The sequence below is a fragment of the Lacerta agilis genome, chromosome 3 (assembly GCF_009819535.1).
Source record: "Lacerta agilis isolate rLacAgi1 chromosome 3, rLacAgi1.pri, whole genome shotgun sequence".
Taxonomy (NCBI): Eukaryota; Metazoa; Chordata; class Lepidosauria; order Squamata; family Lacertidae; genus Lacerta; species Lacerta agilis.
Window position 1 is genome coordinate 94,483,897 of NC_046314.1, and position 16,063 is coordinate 94,499,959.

Consider the following 16,063-nt stretch of genomic DNA (forward strand, 5'->3'; position numbering starts at 1 on the left):
GATGCTAGACCCAGGGAGGGTGGAGCATTGAAGGCCGTGCACACATTTTACTTGAACTAACCATTTTAATCTCTGCAACTATGTCACTCTAGCAATTCAACTACACAACTATTTCGGTCTTTGACCCCAATTTGGATATTTGTAACAAATGAATCTCTCTTGCACCTAACTGGGACTCAGGGGTTTTTGCTAATTCATCCTAGTAACTTTCTTACGGGACATGACTCTGAGCTCAGGTTCCTGAAGTTATTTTTGAGATGTCCACTCCATGTATTTTGTAAATCTCTTAGAGGCTGCTGTTGTGCAACCAAGCAATCTATAAATTTTGTTAAAAGAAAATAAAAACAGAGGACTGAGAAAAGAAGTGAGTCTTTCACATGTCAGGGTGTTAGGCTTTCTGCCTCACTTCTCTGAACTACGGTGACAATAATGCTCTCACTTAGGCATTCCTTCAAATGATGCTTCAAGGCATGGGTGAAGTATTTCCCCCAGTACTGTATTAAATGTTTCCCCCTCCTCCCATTCAAATGAGCTCCATTAGAAAAGAAGGAAAAAGTAGCCACGGTGTGTTAAGAAACTTTGCATTCATATAAAACAAGTCACATTTACACTGTTGCAACAATGGAAGAATGAGCAGCACAAAATATAATGTTTCTTTCAATGGGAGTCAGAGGCTCAGCTAAATATCTAATTTTACCATTAAAGGCAGGGTGCTAATGTTGTACTTGAAACCTCCTTCCATTGAAAGCAGCATGCCAGACATGGCAAAACATATTTCCAACGAAGAAATACAAAGTATTTGAGAAAAGGTTGGTAGAAACATTACAATTAAAAACACACACCACAGTTTATATTTTAAAATCTTATCTGTTCCTATACATTAATTGAGCAGATACCCCCCCCCCCTTAGCTGGTGTATTAAGTAATTAAATGCAATAAATGGATAACAGATTTTATAATTTAAAATAATAATAATCAGGAAGTTAATTTTATTAAGATCCAAAGACAACAGTGTCTTTCAATGGGTGGTACAAATCCACTCACAGTAACATCAAGTATGCTACATCATTACAGAAAGTCTTGAAGAATGTTACTCATCAGTTTTTCTGCAATTTTCGCTCAAAATATGTGCAAATCTTCCTCATGGGAACAGACGTAGCTATGATCTGTGAGGGGGGAAAAAGACAAAGTTATGTATCAGGTCAGACACACTTATACACAATGGATATGTATTTTCTTTTTGAAAAATTTATCCTCTCTAAAGCCATTCTAGTTCAGAAATTCAAATCCTAATAATGAACTTCCTCAGGGTCCTCATGTAGCCAAAACAACACCATTAATGCTGAGGTATCAGCAGTCTCCGGGGAACCCCAAGGTTTGCAGAAGTACCAAAAGGAACCTTATTTTATAATATTTTTGTCTCATTTCTCTCCCCACCACAAACTGGCACAATATGGTTGTCCCCCACCGCAGGCAACATAACAGTAGTTGTGCATGGATTTGAACCCAGATGCTGAAGAAAACAAACCGAGAATGCAAGGCTTGCAGTCCATAAGTATCAAATTGATGCTGCTGAGCAAGGGCAGAACCCCCTTCTTATCTCAAGGAAAGGGCAGCCCTGAGTTACACATTCATCATCTGAGTGAGGTAGTATCATCCTCACTGCAACTCTCAGAGTGCAGGATCTGCATTATGAAGTACCACTGCCTTCCAGAAAGCATAATCAGAGAAATTAAGCAAGGTGAAGTTAGCTACCCATGGAGCAAGAGAGCCCCAATTCTGTCCTGGTCTCAAAAAAAAAAAAAGGCAAATACGTTTCCCATAACCCCAAAGCAAAGTGCCCTTCCTATCACGGAACGGAATGCAGCGGTCCTGTTATAAACGTTTCCATCCCCATTACACAGCTAAGCTCCACTTCCTTGTATCTATTGCTGCAGCTTTGCCTGTTGTGACAGAGCAGGAAAAGAAACTCAGATAACAATGGATGATTTGCTTCCCGGTGCTGTTTCCCGCTGTCAGCAACAACCCTCATCAAAGCCTTTAAATGGGATTGAAGGGAAGGCAGAAAACGCTTAAAAATGCTCAAGCCACTCTGAGCAATAGAACAGGGTGGGGGTAAACATTCACATAAATGGGCTGCCCTACTTCATCTATGCCTGGCATGCCCTACCTGCTCCTATTTCCCTCACTTTTGCCAGCCACATCCCTTTCACCTACCCCCACAGCACCCTCTGCATCACCCCCATCATTTCAATGCCGCACCACTTGCCCATAGAAAGGAGAGGATATCAAGCCTTAGAATTTGAAGCGAGGGGGTTCCAAATCAAAGCACAATTCAACGTGTTGGTGCTGACTTGGCCTGGCTGGGCTTTTTTTCAGCTGGAACTTGCCTGCACTTCCCAAATGGGGGCCATTGGCATTATAAGAGAACAAGAGAGGTGTTCATGGTGCGTCCTGGCACCTGTTTTTCTAGAAAAATAGCACTGCTGCCTGGTATACCTGAAGGAGCGTGTGGCGTTTCACCCCTAAAGGTTCTCCAAGGGTTAACTTGGCAGGGAGGAGATTGACCAATGGGAGCTCTCCAGGCAATTAAGAGTGTGGAAGGATGGCAGTTAGAGAGGATAGAAAAGGCAGTTAGAGGTTGGAAGTTAGGCAGTTGAGTTGAATCAGAGTTAGAGGGGGATAGAGAGAGGGAGATAGAGCCAATGAGCAGAGTGAATAATAAACAGGAGGCATTAGGGTTAGTTATTGGAACTAGCAAAGAGATATTGACAAGATATTATCTAAGAACGTAAGCAAAGCACTGTATTCGAAACCATAAGCTTGTTACTGTGTGAAAAATAAACTTATTCTTTTTGGTTAAATTTTTAAAAAAACCTGACTGGACTCAGTGATTACCAGGGAGGGGATCCTGGTTGGTGGCAGCGGGACAGTGGTGGCACAGGGATCAATAGTCCGTTAAACGACCGGGGACCCTGTGTGATCGCCACAGAGCGTCTCTACCATTGTTCAGTTCGGACACTGAGATCCAGCTCCGAGGACCTTCTGGCAGCTCTCTCACTGTGAGAAGTGAAGCTACAGGGAACCAGGCACAGGGGGGCCTTCTTGGTAGTGGTGCCCGCCCTGTGGAACACCTTCCCATCAGAGGTCAAGGAAGTAAAAAACTATTTGACTTTTAGAAGGCATCTGAAGGCAGCACTGTGCAGAGACATTTTTAATGTTTGATGTTTTATTGTGTTTTCAATATTTTGTTGGGAGCTGCCTACAGTGTCTTGGGCAACCCAGTCACGTGGGTAGCATGTAAATAACAGTTTAAGTGAAATCAGAGCAATGTCTTAACAATTCTGGAATCGGTGCTCTTTGGGTTCAGAATCCACACAGTACTGTTTGTGCGACAATGATGTCAGCTTTGTTCAGTGGTGGCATCTTCCCTTTGGGGAATGGAAATGGAAAAGATGGGGACAGCTGGAGACCGGCACTTCCCCCTTTCAGCCATCCCAGCAACTGCCAAATTCTTTTGAAAGGGGGGAACCTCCAAAAATAGAACACACACACACATAAATTAAACATTGGGAGTGGCATGTAACAAGTGGAATACCTGAGGGAGTGCAGGGTCCCCTCAGGCACCACACACTGGGAACCCCAGAAATAAATTCAAACATCAAAGATGTTGTAGCCGCGTTAAATGTACTTACAGGCCCTGGTGACACAATTCCTGTCCCAGCTTCCTGTCGCCTCGTGCTCAGATTCCGTAACGACTGGGAGCTGCAGCCAGACCCATTTGGATAAGTAGGCTTGTTATTCCGTAGCTTCTCTCCTAAAGCAGACAGCCAGTTTCTTTTGTCTGGAGAACTGTTCTCCTTGTCAACCATTTTCCCACAAGGGGCCTTGAGAGGAAGCGAAAGGTTTGAGAAGATTGCAGGGGAACAAGGATTTCCAGGTGGGGAAGCCTCTTCCAGGCTTTCAGCAGCCTGAGCTCGACCACTGAGGGTCAGGCAACCTTCCCCTTCCAAGCCTGCTTCCAAAGTGTCCTGGTGTGGCCTGGATTTTTTAGGCACTGGGTGAAGATCAGTCACACAGTTGCAGGTTCTTAGGCACTTGGCAGGTCCTTCCTTGCTGGAGTCTAGCCTCCTCTTGGCTCGCGTCTCAAGCCTCAGACATGGCGATTCAGAAGTGGCATTGACCTGAGGAATCTCTGCTGGGGCTTTTGGTCCCTCCACATGGGAAGATGCATTTGGAGTCTTGGTAACCCACTGCTGAATGGACATAACTGAAGGAGGAGCTGGTTTGGGCACCGTGCCTGTAGCGGTTTCCTTCTGCCTTGCTGGAATGTAGGCCGGTGTGGCTGGAGGTTTGACCGATGACGATGTTGGTGTGTTGGAGGGAAGAGGAAGATCTCCGGTGTAAGCTGGAGCACACGCTGCAGGCTGTGGTGAAGAAATAGGGGGGCTGTCCGTCAGAGAGGCTTTAGCAGGAGTCCCCTGGCTGCTGCTTTGAGTTCCTGAAGGTAAAACACAAAGCCCAGATGAGGACAAAGCATCCCAAAGTGTGAAGAAAGCAAGGGCACAATCAGGACATACTAGCATTCCACATAGTCAAAGGGTCTCTCATTGCAAACTTCTTAGGATTGCAGCCTAAAATTATGGACGTGCATGCAAGTAAAACGAACACTGAAGCAAGACTCGTCTTGTTGAAGGATTCAAAGACTTGTACAGCGCCCTGCCTCCCAGCTTATAGCTCTGAAGTGAGAGGGAAGAAGAGCTTGCTCTATTATTGCAGTCAGTTTAATAGTCTTTGCACAGCCGCAGCTTGTGCCACCCACTAGCTGGATGCACGTTTTATTCAAATAAAATAGTACCTGATTAAGGCAACAGTGAATCTGAGTGCAAATAACTACTGTGTGCACATAGCACATGTTTGGTGTTCAAAAAGCCAAGGTATGTAGGAAGTCTGCTTATGTCTGCACGATCGTTGCACTTCCTTTCCCATTCCTGAGCTGAATAAAGAATAAGGTATAACATTTTTTCCCCTAACAAGAGCCAACTTTTTGACTGTAAATATCCAGCATGGACATCACTTGTAGTTTTCAAGTTGGGAGATTTAACAACTGCTTCTGTATCAATAGGAAGTTTTTTTATTTTATTTTATTTAAAGTAGGTTCCCTAAGAGGACAATGACGTATGCGTGTGTACAAGACATACACACAGCACGAAAGAACTGGCACATACCCTCCTATTGTTCTGCAAGTTTCCTGCGAGTGAATTCTATGTTGGCAAAACAACCCCTTTCTTCGATTTCTCTGGGTTGAAAGAAGCCATTTGTGAAGGTGAAAAAATCAGCCCCCAGGTCAAAAGCAGTATCTGGGATACCCTCTCTTGTGGGTCTGGCACAGGGGTTCTTACATACCTTTTGGGGTTTTTTTTGTTTTTTTTTAAGACAAACTCATGGGATTTGGAATAGAACTGAAAAACTTCCGGTCCCCAAGATCAAGACATTAGGTCTTGTGCCAATAATTTGCTACACAGCTGCAGACCCATACAAAATTGCTTTAGTACATCAATCGGACCTTCATGAATCGTAGTGGTTATTAATAGTTTGAGGTTCTAGCTCATTTACTTGTAAAACTAAGCTGAACAGAAAGGCAAGGACTGCATAGCATCTCGATTCAGACAAAAACAGCAGCAACTGCAATTGTTCAGGGCAAATCCCTACTAGCTCCCTGCTCTTTTGCACATTCCACACCTCCAACTTGCTATTCTGAACCTAGAGCAGGCTAATGTCCTCTTTTATCCTCTCCACAAATGCCCCTTTTTTTCTGCAAATAATAACAAGTTAGGGAGAAGAACAGTGTCCTGAATAATTTGCCATACTATTTCTATTTGCTCTGAATTGACTGTAGGGCAGGAAAAGTCATGTCATACATTAGTAGCCTGACTGAATGCATATCCTTCCTGTTACCTCCATCTTCCCTCTGTTGCCTTCACAGGGTAGGGATCTGTCTTGCTATCACCCTGTTAAGTGCCAAACACACTGACAAAAGTACAATAAATAGCCTAAACCTGCCTGGTAATTCTGTTCACAGTAGGATTTCTGGATTTGATATTACAGTTTAGCAACTATGATTGTATCTGCCAATGCAGTCCCATGGATGGGCAGGATACAACCCAAGGAGGTGCTTAGGGCTGCGGACAAAGCCCAGGAGTACTGATTTTACTCAGGAAACTTTTGGGGTGGGGATGGAGGTTGTATAAACCTTAGCTCTGAACCACTAGTTCAGCACTACATAACTAGAATTCCTCTTAATCCAAATATTTGTATGCCCTACCCAGAGGATTTAGATAAAGATGGTTTTATTATTATTTATACAAGCCAGGTTGAACCAGGAAACTCTGTTTGTTTACATTCCTCATGCTGCATTGTCCTAGAACAGTAACAGACACATGCACACCCCTTCCCAAACATAGCTTGGCCAGGTAAATGAGCTTTAAAGATAACTGTAAACACACAGCTGCTGCTGCTGCTGCTGCCACGATTGCATCTCACAGCTGCCCAGAATTTGATGGCTTCCAGATGTTGCACTCCAATTCCCATCAATCCCAGCCAGCATGGCCAACGATCAGGACGATGTGAGTTCAGCAACATCTGGAGGGCCACAGGTTCCTCACCACTGCTGTGAAAAATAGCACTGCCATGAAGAATAGGAGCTCTTTTAACATTTAACCATTTCATTAGTCTTGTAAGGTGGTGGTTCCCAATTAGCTAAGTACTGCAGACCCCCTGTTTTTTTCAAGACAAGCCATGCCATGGACCCCCTACTTTTGAAAATGTTGATACCTCTATGGTAGCTTTTGTTGTATGAATTGTGCTACCGTACCCTCCAACTTGTCCCAGCACAAAACTGGGCTGCGCTTCTGCACGAGTCATGTGACCCACACAAAAGCACAATCCCCCCAAATGGGATGTCCCAGACAGCTGGTGCTTATGTGCTATGGACCCCCTGGGAGGGTTACACAGATCCCCAATTGGGAACCACTGCTGTAAGACATTTGCTCCCCAGCAGGGCATCTTTCCTACAATTCAGCAATGCATGCATGCATATTTATTTATTTATTTAACTTTACTTTTTCATTGAACAAAAACCAAACACTACTTTTCCTGCAGAGCAGGTACCCTTTTCAGGAATTTTTTATTTATGAGTTGCTAAGAGGACTCTAGGGGACGCGGGTGGCACTGTGGGTTAATCCCCGCAGTTCAAATCCCCGCAACTAGGTGAGCTCCCGTTGCTCGGTCCCTGCTCCTGTCAACCTAGCGGTTCGAAAGCACGTCAAAGTGCAAGTAGATAAATAGGTACTGCTCCGATTCGCCAAAGCGGCTTAGTCATGCTGGCCACATGACCCGGAAGCTGTATGCTGGCTCTCACCCCAGTAAAGCGACATGAGCACCGCAACCCCAGAGTCGTCTGCGACTGGATCTAATGGTCAGGGGTCCATTTACCTTTACCTAAGAGGACTCTAGCCAGCTCCTTCTGTTTCCTGTCTGTAGATATCATCAATCTTTTTAGCAAGCGGAAAAACTGCTCCAAAAGCTTTTATTTTTATGTGGTGGAATAGAGGGGAAGAGCTCTCCTTGCCCTCTGGGTAAGAATACAACACAAAAGCAGCCCAGCTGGATTAGACAAAGTGTCCACCTGGCCTGGCATTGTTTCGCTCAGATATAGGTCCAAAGAAGACTTCACAGGGCATGAACATGAGGGTTCCACCCCCCCCCTATTTATGTTCCCAGCATCTGACATTCCAAGGTATACTGCTTCCAGACATCAGGCTCCATTAAGGCTTATAGTTAATAGCCATGGCCAAAGCTCCTCCATGTATTACTCCAGCCCATTTTAAAGTCCTCTAATCTAGTGGCCATTATGCTTTGTGGCAGTGAATTACACAAGGTAATCATGCATTTCTAGTCTCTCTTCTGAGCCTAGAGCCCATCAATTTCATCAGCTGACCTTGGAGTTCTTGTTTTATGGAGGCAGAAACTTTCCCCCTTATTGACTCATTCCATTCCTCATTATGCACATGCAGCTTCCAGGTTGCCTCCCCCACTTCATACACTAGCTTTTACTCAAAGAAAAGGTGCCTCATTCCTTTGGCAATCTGGGCTGCCCCTTTTTCAGTGATACCCACAGAGAGAGCATGCATGTGATAGGTGCACTTCACTCTACAGCAGGGGTGTCAAACTCAAATTCATCGGGGGCCGCATCAGCAGTTTGGTCACCCTCAAAGGGCCGGTTTTATCTGTAGGACTATGTGTCCACTCCGTGCACTACTTCAATCATTTTAACTCGGGGTGAAAGGAGAGCACGGTGGCACTGGTGTAAATCATGGCCCTTCTGATAGGACTAGCATACACAAACCCATTAATTAGTAAACAAGCACCATGCCTACTGAATAGTCACCATGTGAGAAGACCCAGGCACAAAGCAATCTGTTACATGCAGGAGAGGGAGGGAGAGAGGGAGGAAAGAGGGGAGAGAAAGAAGAGTAGGAAAGAAGGAAGGGAATAAAGAAGGAAAGAAAAAGAAAGAGGGAGAGAAGAAAGAAAGGAGAGGGAGAGAAAGAATAAGAATAAGAATGAGGGAGAGGAAGAAAGACAGGAAGGAAGGAAGGAGAAAAAGAAAGAAAGAGGGGAAAGGAAGGATGTGGAAAAGAGGAGAGGAAAATAGAATTTGGTAAGTGGGGAAAGTGGGGAAGAGAAAGAAAGGCTGGAAAAAGATGTGGCCGAGGGGGGGAAGGGAGGGAAAAGAGGGATGGGGAAAACAGGTAAACCATAAAGAGGAGGAGAGGCGAAGAGGGGAAAGTGAAAAAAGGAGAAATCAGGAGAGAGGTGGGCAGGAGAGAGGGCAGGGGAGAGGCGGGCGGGGTCCTGCCTGCTCGCACAAGGGGCTTCTGCGTCTCATCGGTGCGCAAGGCTTGAGACAAATAAGATAAACCACAATGAATGGCGATTCATTACTTTACTTCTGAGCAGGCACGGCTAGACCTGCGCTGTTACACCTCAGCCGTACTTACCGGGCAAGGCAAACGCCCAGCAACGACACGGCAAGGGGGCTCCTTGATGCGATTTGGCTTTAGGGTTGAATCTGTATTACACCAAAAACATGGTGGGGGGGGCAGGGGGAGCTGTCTGAATTTCTAAAGGACCACCAGCAGAGGGATCGGATTAAATTACTGCCAGTTTAGCCTGAATGAAACGTTTCTCTCCACCCCCCTCGCCTCCCCAGACCCCTCCCTGCAAGAGGGGAAGAGAGCCTCAAGCAGCAGCAGCCAGGCGCGGTACAAGAGGGAGGGGGGAAGTGATCGGGAAAGTGATTGACAGATCCAATGAGGGAAAGGCAGCGAACGGGCTTCCACGGAGACTGGAGACAATTGATCTGCGGGAGCTGGCTCAGGCTCCCTCTTCAACATGAGGCGTGCACAGCCTCAGACTCGCAGCCTCGCAGCTCACTTGCAAAGCTGTGCTGGAGACTCCAGCAGCGAGTTACCTGTGGAAGTAGTGGCGCCGCTGCCTATTTTTAGAAAGAGGGCTTCCCCCTCGCCCGCCGCCCCTGGCCCAGCCCACAGCTGCCTTTACCTCGTCGTTGTCGCCTCGCGTCGAATCCAGCCAGCAGCTCCGCCTCCACGCTAGCAGCAGCAGCAGCCAAACAGGAGGGAAACTGCTGCTGTCTGCTGCTGCGCCTGCGCTGGCAGAAACGAGGGAGGACGCATGACAGAGCAGAGCAGCAGCAGCAGCGCCTGCCTCAGCCTCCCAAGGGCGGGCCGCCGGCCAGCTGGAGAAGTGGGTGGGCGCAGGAGGGCCAGGAGCGCGGCGGCCGCCTAGTTGGCCTAAATGGCAGCTCCGGCCCTGCGTGCAGTGAGCGCGCGTGCCCTCCCTCCCCGGAGCGGGCGGGCGCCGGGAGGGAGGGAGGGAGGCACGCGCGGGCCACATGACGAGGTCTGGCGGGCCGGATTAGGCCCACGGGCCTTGTGTCTGACACCTGTGCTCTACAGTATGCTGTTGAATTTCTGGTATTTTTGTTTATTGATGGAATTAGGGTGTGTGGCTATCTTAGCTACATGATGACCGCTAAGTTTCTCCTCGGGATGAAAAGCTCTCTAACTACACATTGGGAACAGAGAAAGAATGATCCGAACACCATGAAGAGATCAGCAGCACAGGATGCTGCAACTAGATCTGAACTGAAGGAAGGAGAATGTCCTGGCACATCTCAAGAGACCTGAACTTCTGCTTTTGTTTCAGCTTACTGACTTGATTTTCTTTGACTTTCTTTGCTTAAAATAGATTGTGTGCTTGTACCTGTAATTGTATGGTTGCAAATATGGAGAACATATATTATGAGAGAGGTTTTATGCCTCGAGCAGAAAGACACCCTGTTTCCCTATTACTGTGAAATCCCAGGGAGCATGATCCAGAGTACAGTGGTACCTCTGGTTATGAACGTTTGTAACCCATGACGTGTGTAACCTGAAGTGCCGCGTCTGCGCATGTGCGTGATGCGATTCGGCGCATGACATCATTTGACACATCTGCGCATGCGCAAACCAATGAACCCAGAAGTAACGCGTTCCGTTATTTCCGGGTTCAGCGCGTTCGTAACCAGTGTTGTACGCATCCTGAAGCATTCGTAACACGAGGTACGACTGTATTGGTGTTTTAAACTGTACCATAGGATCAGTCTATCGCCCATAATAAATGTTGTGCTGGCAAGTGGTCTATGCCACTGTCCTATGCCTTAGCGCGTAAGTGTGAAATGTGTGATTCAATCACAATCCACTGAAACAGACCTATAGTTTTATCACGTTGGTGGTTCTTTTTCTTCTTTGTTATTGAGTTGTGGGAAGAAAGGAACAGAGGAAAAGGGGGGGGGGAGTGTTTCCATGGGTTTGCTTCAGCAATTGTGAAGTGACATATTATTGAATTTTCCACATGATCACAAAACAATAAAACTATATTTTTTTTGGAAGAATATTAAATAATCTGGAACCAATTGTTTGTGGGATAGCATGCTTAAGTCTATAATTAAAGCACGAAGGGGTTAAAACCATAGAGCAGTGATGGTCAAACTTGGCCCTCCAGCTGTTTTGGGACTACAATTCCCATCATCCCTGACCACTGGTACTGTTAGCTAGGTGGGAAGGAAGGCTGCCTGATTATGACTGGTGAGCTTCAGTAATTTTCAGTTGTCTCAAGTGGGCCCTGGGAGCACAATGTCTGAGAACCTCTGGACTACGCAATACAACCAATCGTAACTTTTCTTTATTTGCATAATTCACAGAGAATCCTTAAAAGATAGTTAAGAAAAATTATCCTTGATTTCAGGGCCAACATAATCAGCTTCAGGTGACCAGCTTACTGCATTAACTTGCAGAGCTGTTTGAATGCTTCCAGTTCTTACAAATGTGTGGAAAGATTGGGTCTTACTATGCCTTTAAATGCTGTGTTAAGTTGGTACTCACCGAGCCACAATTTTGCCACATATCTGCAGTGCTTTTTGACATTCAACCTGTTACCTTGCATACATACACGTTCATATTCTGTGGCAGCTGTATCCCCTCAGCTGCACATTAAACTGATTACCTGAATCAGTCTTATGTACTTTTAATTACTAGTCTTCCATCAGCTATGCAGGGGGTGTGGAAAAAAATCATCTTCCGGTTACACAGGTATTTCACACACTGACAGACGTCAGTTTCATATAGCTGTTGCGAAAATCGTTCTCGAACCTGATTTATGACACGCCTCTGCTTTATTAAATAAATTGCCCCCCAAGCTACAAATCTACTGCACGGGAGAGAACATTTGTCAGCGCCTTGGAAGTTCTTACCTGCTCTACTTTGTTCTCCCACTTTCTTCTGGCAGGCCCAACCCACTGAGCTGCTTTTGTCTAGACAGTTCTCTTCTTCGGTTCCTCGCTTTAAGCGCCAAATCTTGACGGTGTTGTCGTCTGAACACGTGGAAATCTGCAAAAGAGCACAGGGAGTCAGCTGAGAAACGCTGCACTTCGCAAACGAAGGAAGATGTTGACTCTGTAACAAACAGTGGAAGAGTGGAGAGTTTTGGGAGTGGTAAATGTGTCAAGAGAAGGGACTTGCAGCTATTCTGCTACATTGAGAACCTCAGGCTCTCTCTTTATTAGCTGAATTTTAAGGAATGCAACGCTATGTCATTTTAGATTAGAGCCTGGTAGAATTATGAGTGAGTAATTAATTGTCTTATTAAGTTTAAATCAATAAATAGATTTCTATACCACCCCTTAAATAAATTTCAGAGCCATTTATGGAATTAAAATATAATAAAACATAGCAAGAGAAAAATGGTATAAAATGGGCCTCTGGTTCCAATAATTTCCAAATATGTCTTTATGCTACCAAGATGAGATGCTGGCTGCAGTTTTTGCATTTTCTGCTGCTACTTTTTATAGATTATGTTTTGTCATTATTTCAGGCTGTAAGTCCATGGTTTTTAAAAAATGTTTTATTGTTTTAACAGTATCGTTGTTAGCTATCTTTGACAATCTATTGGAATGGTAAGATATTGTTTTAAAACATGTAACTCTGTAAATGATGAAATATTAAAAACCTTCTTGGGGAAAGAATTCCACAAAGAGATCCTAGCTCTTTGACAGGATTTTTTAATGCACTCTTGAGCTTACAAATCTAGCACACACAAAAAACGAACAAGGGAGATAGCCCCTGTCTTTAGGGTTACAATCTTGACAAGACACATCACAAGAGGAAAAGGGATTGGGAGAAATGAAGAACTAAGCAAACACATGTTCCATGCACAAGAACATGTGAGAATAAAAAAGGGGGTTTGCCTGGTGCAAAGATAACCATGCCAGACGAGGCCTTAAAAATAAACAAAATTATTGTTATTAAAGATTTTCTTGGTTTACAAAAGTATGTGCATTGTCTCTTCTTTCAAGTTGTGTTTTCTACAGATCAATTACATTTGTTGTGAGACATTAGTGTTGTATATAGTAGAAAGCTAGGGAAGAAAAGAGGGGGTTGGGGTAGTAAAATGTATATTCTTTTACTTAGTGCATGTGTGGGGTTTTGTGTCAGCGTCACTTGGGTAGGTTCTCTTTCTATTCGTTTATTACATTTCCTTGGTAGTGAGAGGGATGTGGGGGCTGGGCATGGTTGGCTGTCTCTAGTTGGCTGTAGTGAGATTTTTTTTGCTTGTGTGTGGTGCGGGGAAGGAATTGTTGGGTCAAGCTAGCCACATTGATGCATATGCTGTTGGTTGGTTCTTCTTGCTGTCTTGTTCGGCTGTGTATGTGATAAAGGGGAGTCATACCAGAGTGAAGGCGTACTCTTCTATTTGTCCCCATGTCAGTTTCAGTCTATTGATTAGCTTTTCTAGTAAGGCATACAGTTTGATACCAGTGGCCCATGTATACTCCTGACAGGTCTCTCCAGTGGTCCTTCTGAGCTCCACAAATGGTGCTCTACAACCAAAAAAGGTCCTTTCATCTGCCTCATCTCACAGTGGGAGAAGCAGTTGTAAAGCCAAGGGCTTAAGGCAATCTGGGCAGGAGAAGCTACTTTTGCTTTGAAGCAAATGTAAAGAAATTATATTTAGGCTTTTGTTAGTGGTGTTTCTTCCAAAAGGCAGGCATAAGGAGAGACACTGAAAACGTGGAAGCAAACCTTAGTGAAGTCAGATGGACACCAGGCAACAGAGGTGACCTCCTGCAAGTGGCCAATGAGCATCATGGGAGGAAGTTGGGGCTCAGATACCTATAGAAAGGAAGAATTGAAGAGAAAGTCAGAAAAGCAAAGACTAAGGGGCATCAAAACATCTAGCTGTCAGAAGGACAAACATCAGTCTGGGATATTTTCCAGCCTGGTGCTCTCTGAATGTCAACTCCTGTCAGCCCCAGCCAGCACAGAGCTGGGGTTGATGGGAGTTGTAGTACAAAACATGTGGAGGACACCAGGTTAGCAAAATCTGCTCTGTAATCCACAATGACCAAACGGTGCTGCCTTTCAAATAGAGCAAGTTTAAAAGGAAATTGAGAAACCAGCGGCATGCTGAGGAAATGTGTGTGCACATGCACAAAATGTTAAAAGCCATCCAAATTCTGCATCTAAAGAAGCTGTACAAATCACGCACATTTGCAAGGCCTCTCTTATTTTGCTCAGTTTGAGCCAACTGTCTCACTTGTAAGCGAGGGGCAAAGAACGATGCAGGACACAACCTTCGCTTCGCAACCACTGGAAATGTAACTCAGCTGCCACATCAGTTCCTGGCTTCAGAGATATCAGCAGCTGTCGGCTGGACACTTTCAAGCATATCTTACCATAGAATTGTAGAGTTAGAAGGGGTCATGAGGACCATCTAGTCCAACACCCCCGCAATGCAGGAATCTGTCACGCAATGTGGGGTCCGAACCCACAACCCTGGGATAAGAGTCTCATGCTCTACCGACTGAGATACCTTGTCAGCCATAAATCCCATGAGCTTCTTTTAAAAATGGGAGCCAACATTATGTATATTCCCCCTCCCACCCCGCAACCTGCTCGGTGTTTCATTAAGTGACATGATTTTAAACCAAACAAATAAGGTTGTCAGAAGTCTAAATTCTGCACTCAGAACCACCATTCCTGTTTTTTCCTTCCCCATCTTCTCCTAGGAAAGATATAGGGAAACCTATGGCTTTCCGGATGTTGTTGGACTATGACTCCCTTATCCCCGACCTTTGGCCATTCTGGCAGAAGAGCTGGAGGGAGTTAGAGTCTGAAAACATCTAGAGTGCCATAAATTCCACATCCTTGCTCTAGAATCACAGCACACACAAAGCTGGCCACATACAGAACAGGCATCATAAGCCCAGCTCATCAGCGGCGCTTACAAAATCTCCATTTCTTAACACCTTAGAGTTATATTTTGCAGACAGCCTTGGTATGAATGACGTCTTTCAAAAAAAGGCAAGCATTTTTCACCCAGGAAGAGTAATACGGGATAAATTTAAGTGTGCAGGTACAGAAAGCTAGAAATCCATACATATGTTGGGCACATCCTGTATTAGATCACCCAGGGTTGGGGAACCTGCGGTCCTCCAAATATTGCTGGACTCCCAACTTTTATCAGCTCCAACCAACATGGGAAATGCTCAGGGACGATGGGGGAGTTGGAGGCCAGCAATATTTGAAGGGTCACAGCTTCTCTGACGCTGGCATGAAGCCAAAATCCTGTACGCTGTCAAGAACCTGCAAAATTAACAGCTATGTATGAGTCACTCCAAGTGCAATCTTTTGCATTCTCAAATAATGCAGAATATTTTGGAAATGTCTGGAGTGGCAACAAAGATTATGAGACAGATGGGGTGGGGAGCAGGGGAGAGAAAAGAGAAGTACTGATTTTTTTTCAGTCACCCTTGCACAGCCTGCTGTAACTCCAAAAAGCTCAGAGCAGCTTACCTCTGGTTCCCAGGCAGCCTCATACCCAGAGAGCTTATAGGGACAGATCTGCTTAGCTTCAGCAGCGTAGCATGTGCCTTCAGACTATCCTCTGGCCCATGTAGGGCACAGCACAAAAATCCCCACCTCCTCCCAAACACACACAACTCCAGCATTCCTGCTTTTCCATTTGAGACTCCTCGGTTGATTTACCAGGACACTTTCAAACGCTTCTGCAAATCCACCAGGCAAAGTAATCTGCTCTGATGAATTAGGCTGAAGTCCTTTGGAAGACCGATTCTGTGTTAGATTGCCTGTCGCAGTGTGCAGACAGAACGTCCATATAGGAAGCTATCTGTAAATCAGAATTCTTTTCTTGAAAGGTCAAGGCAACACCCTTCTGCTTCTCAAACAGAAACAGCCGGTTCTGTTTGACTGCGATGCATTCAGAAATCTCAGTAGGCCTTGTTGCTAGATTTGCTTGCTGTGACTGTAAAAGTCATAGAAAACAATACCTACTTTGTGTGACGGAACAGAAAAAGACAGTGTTCTTGACAGGACTAATACATCATTTGCTGCTGCTCTTCAATGAAACACAGCAGAGGTAA

At 45.2% G+C, this 16,063-nt stretch overlaps 1 protein-coding gene across 1 annotated transcript in view; it reads right to left on the bottom strand.

The window, feature by feature from the left end:
* Positions 1–973: 973 nt before the first annotated feature.
* The window catches only part of DTL (denticleless E3 ubiquitin protein ligase homolog), a 33,679-nt gene continuing 18,589 nt past the window's right edge, over positions 974–16,063 (bottom strand). Inside the window, exons 12-15 of the mRNA XM_033144815.1 lie at positions 13,704–13,793; positions 11,876–12,011; positions 3,696–4,501; positions 974–1,166 (exon numbers count right to left, since the gene is read on the bottom strand). Coding sequence (XP_033000706.1) covers positions 1,098–1,166; positions 3,696–4,501; positions 11,876–12,011; positions 13,704–13,793 — 1,101 coding nt within the window. The 3' untranslated portion in view covers positions 974–1,097. The remainder of the gene's footprint in view (positions 1,167–3,695; positions 4,502–11,875; positions 12,012–13,703; positions 13,794–16,063) is intronic.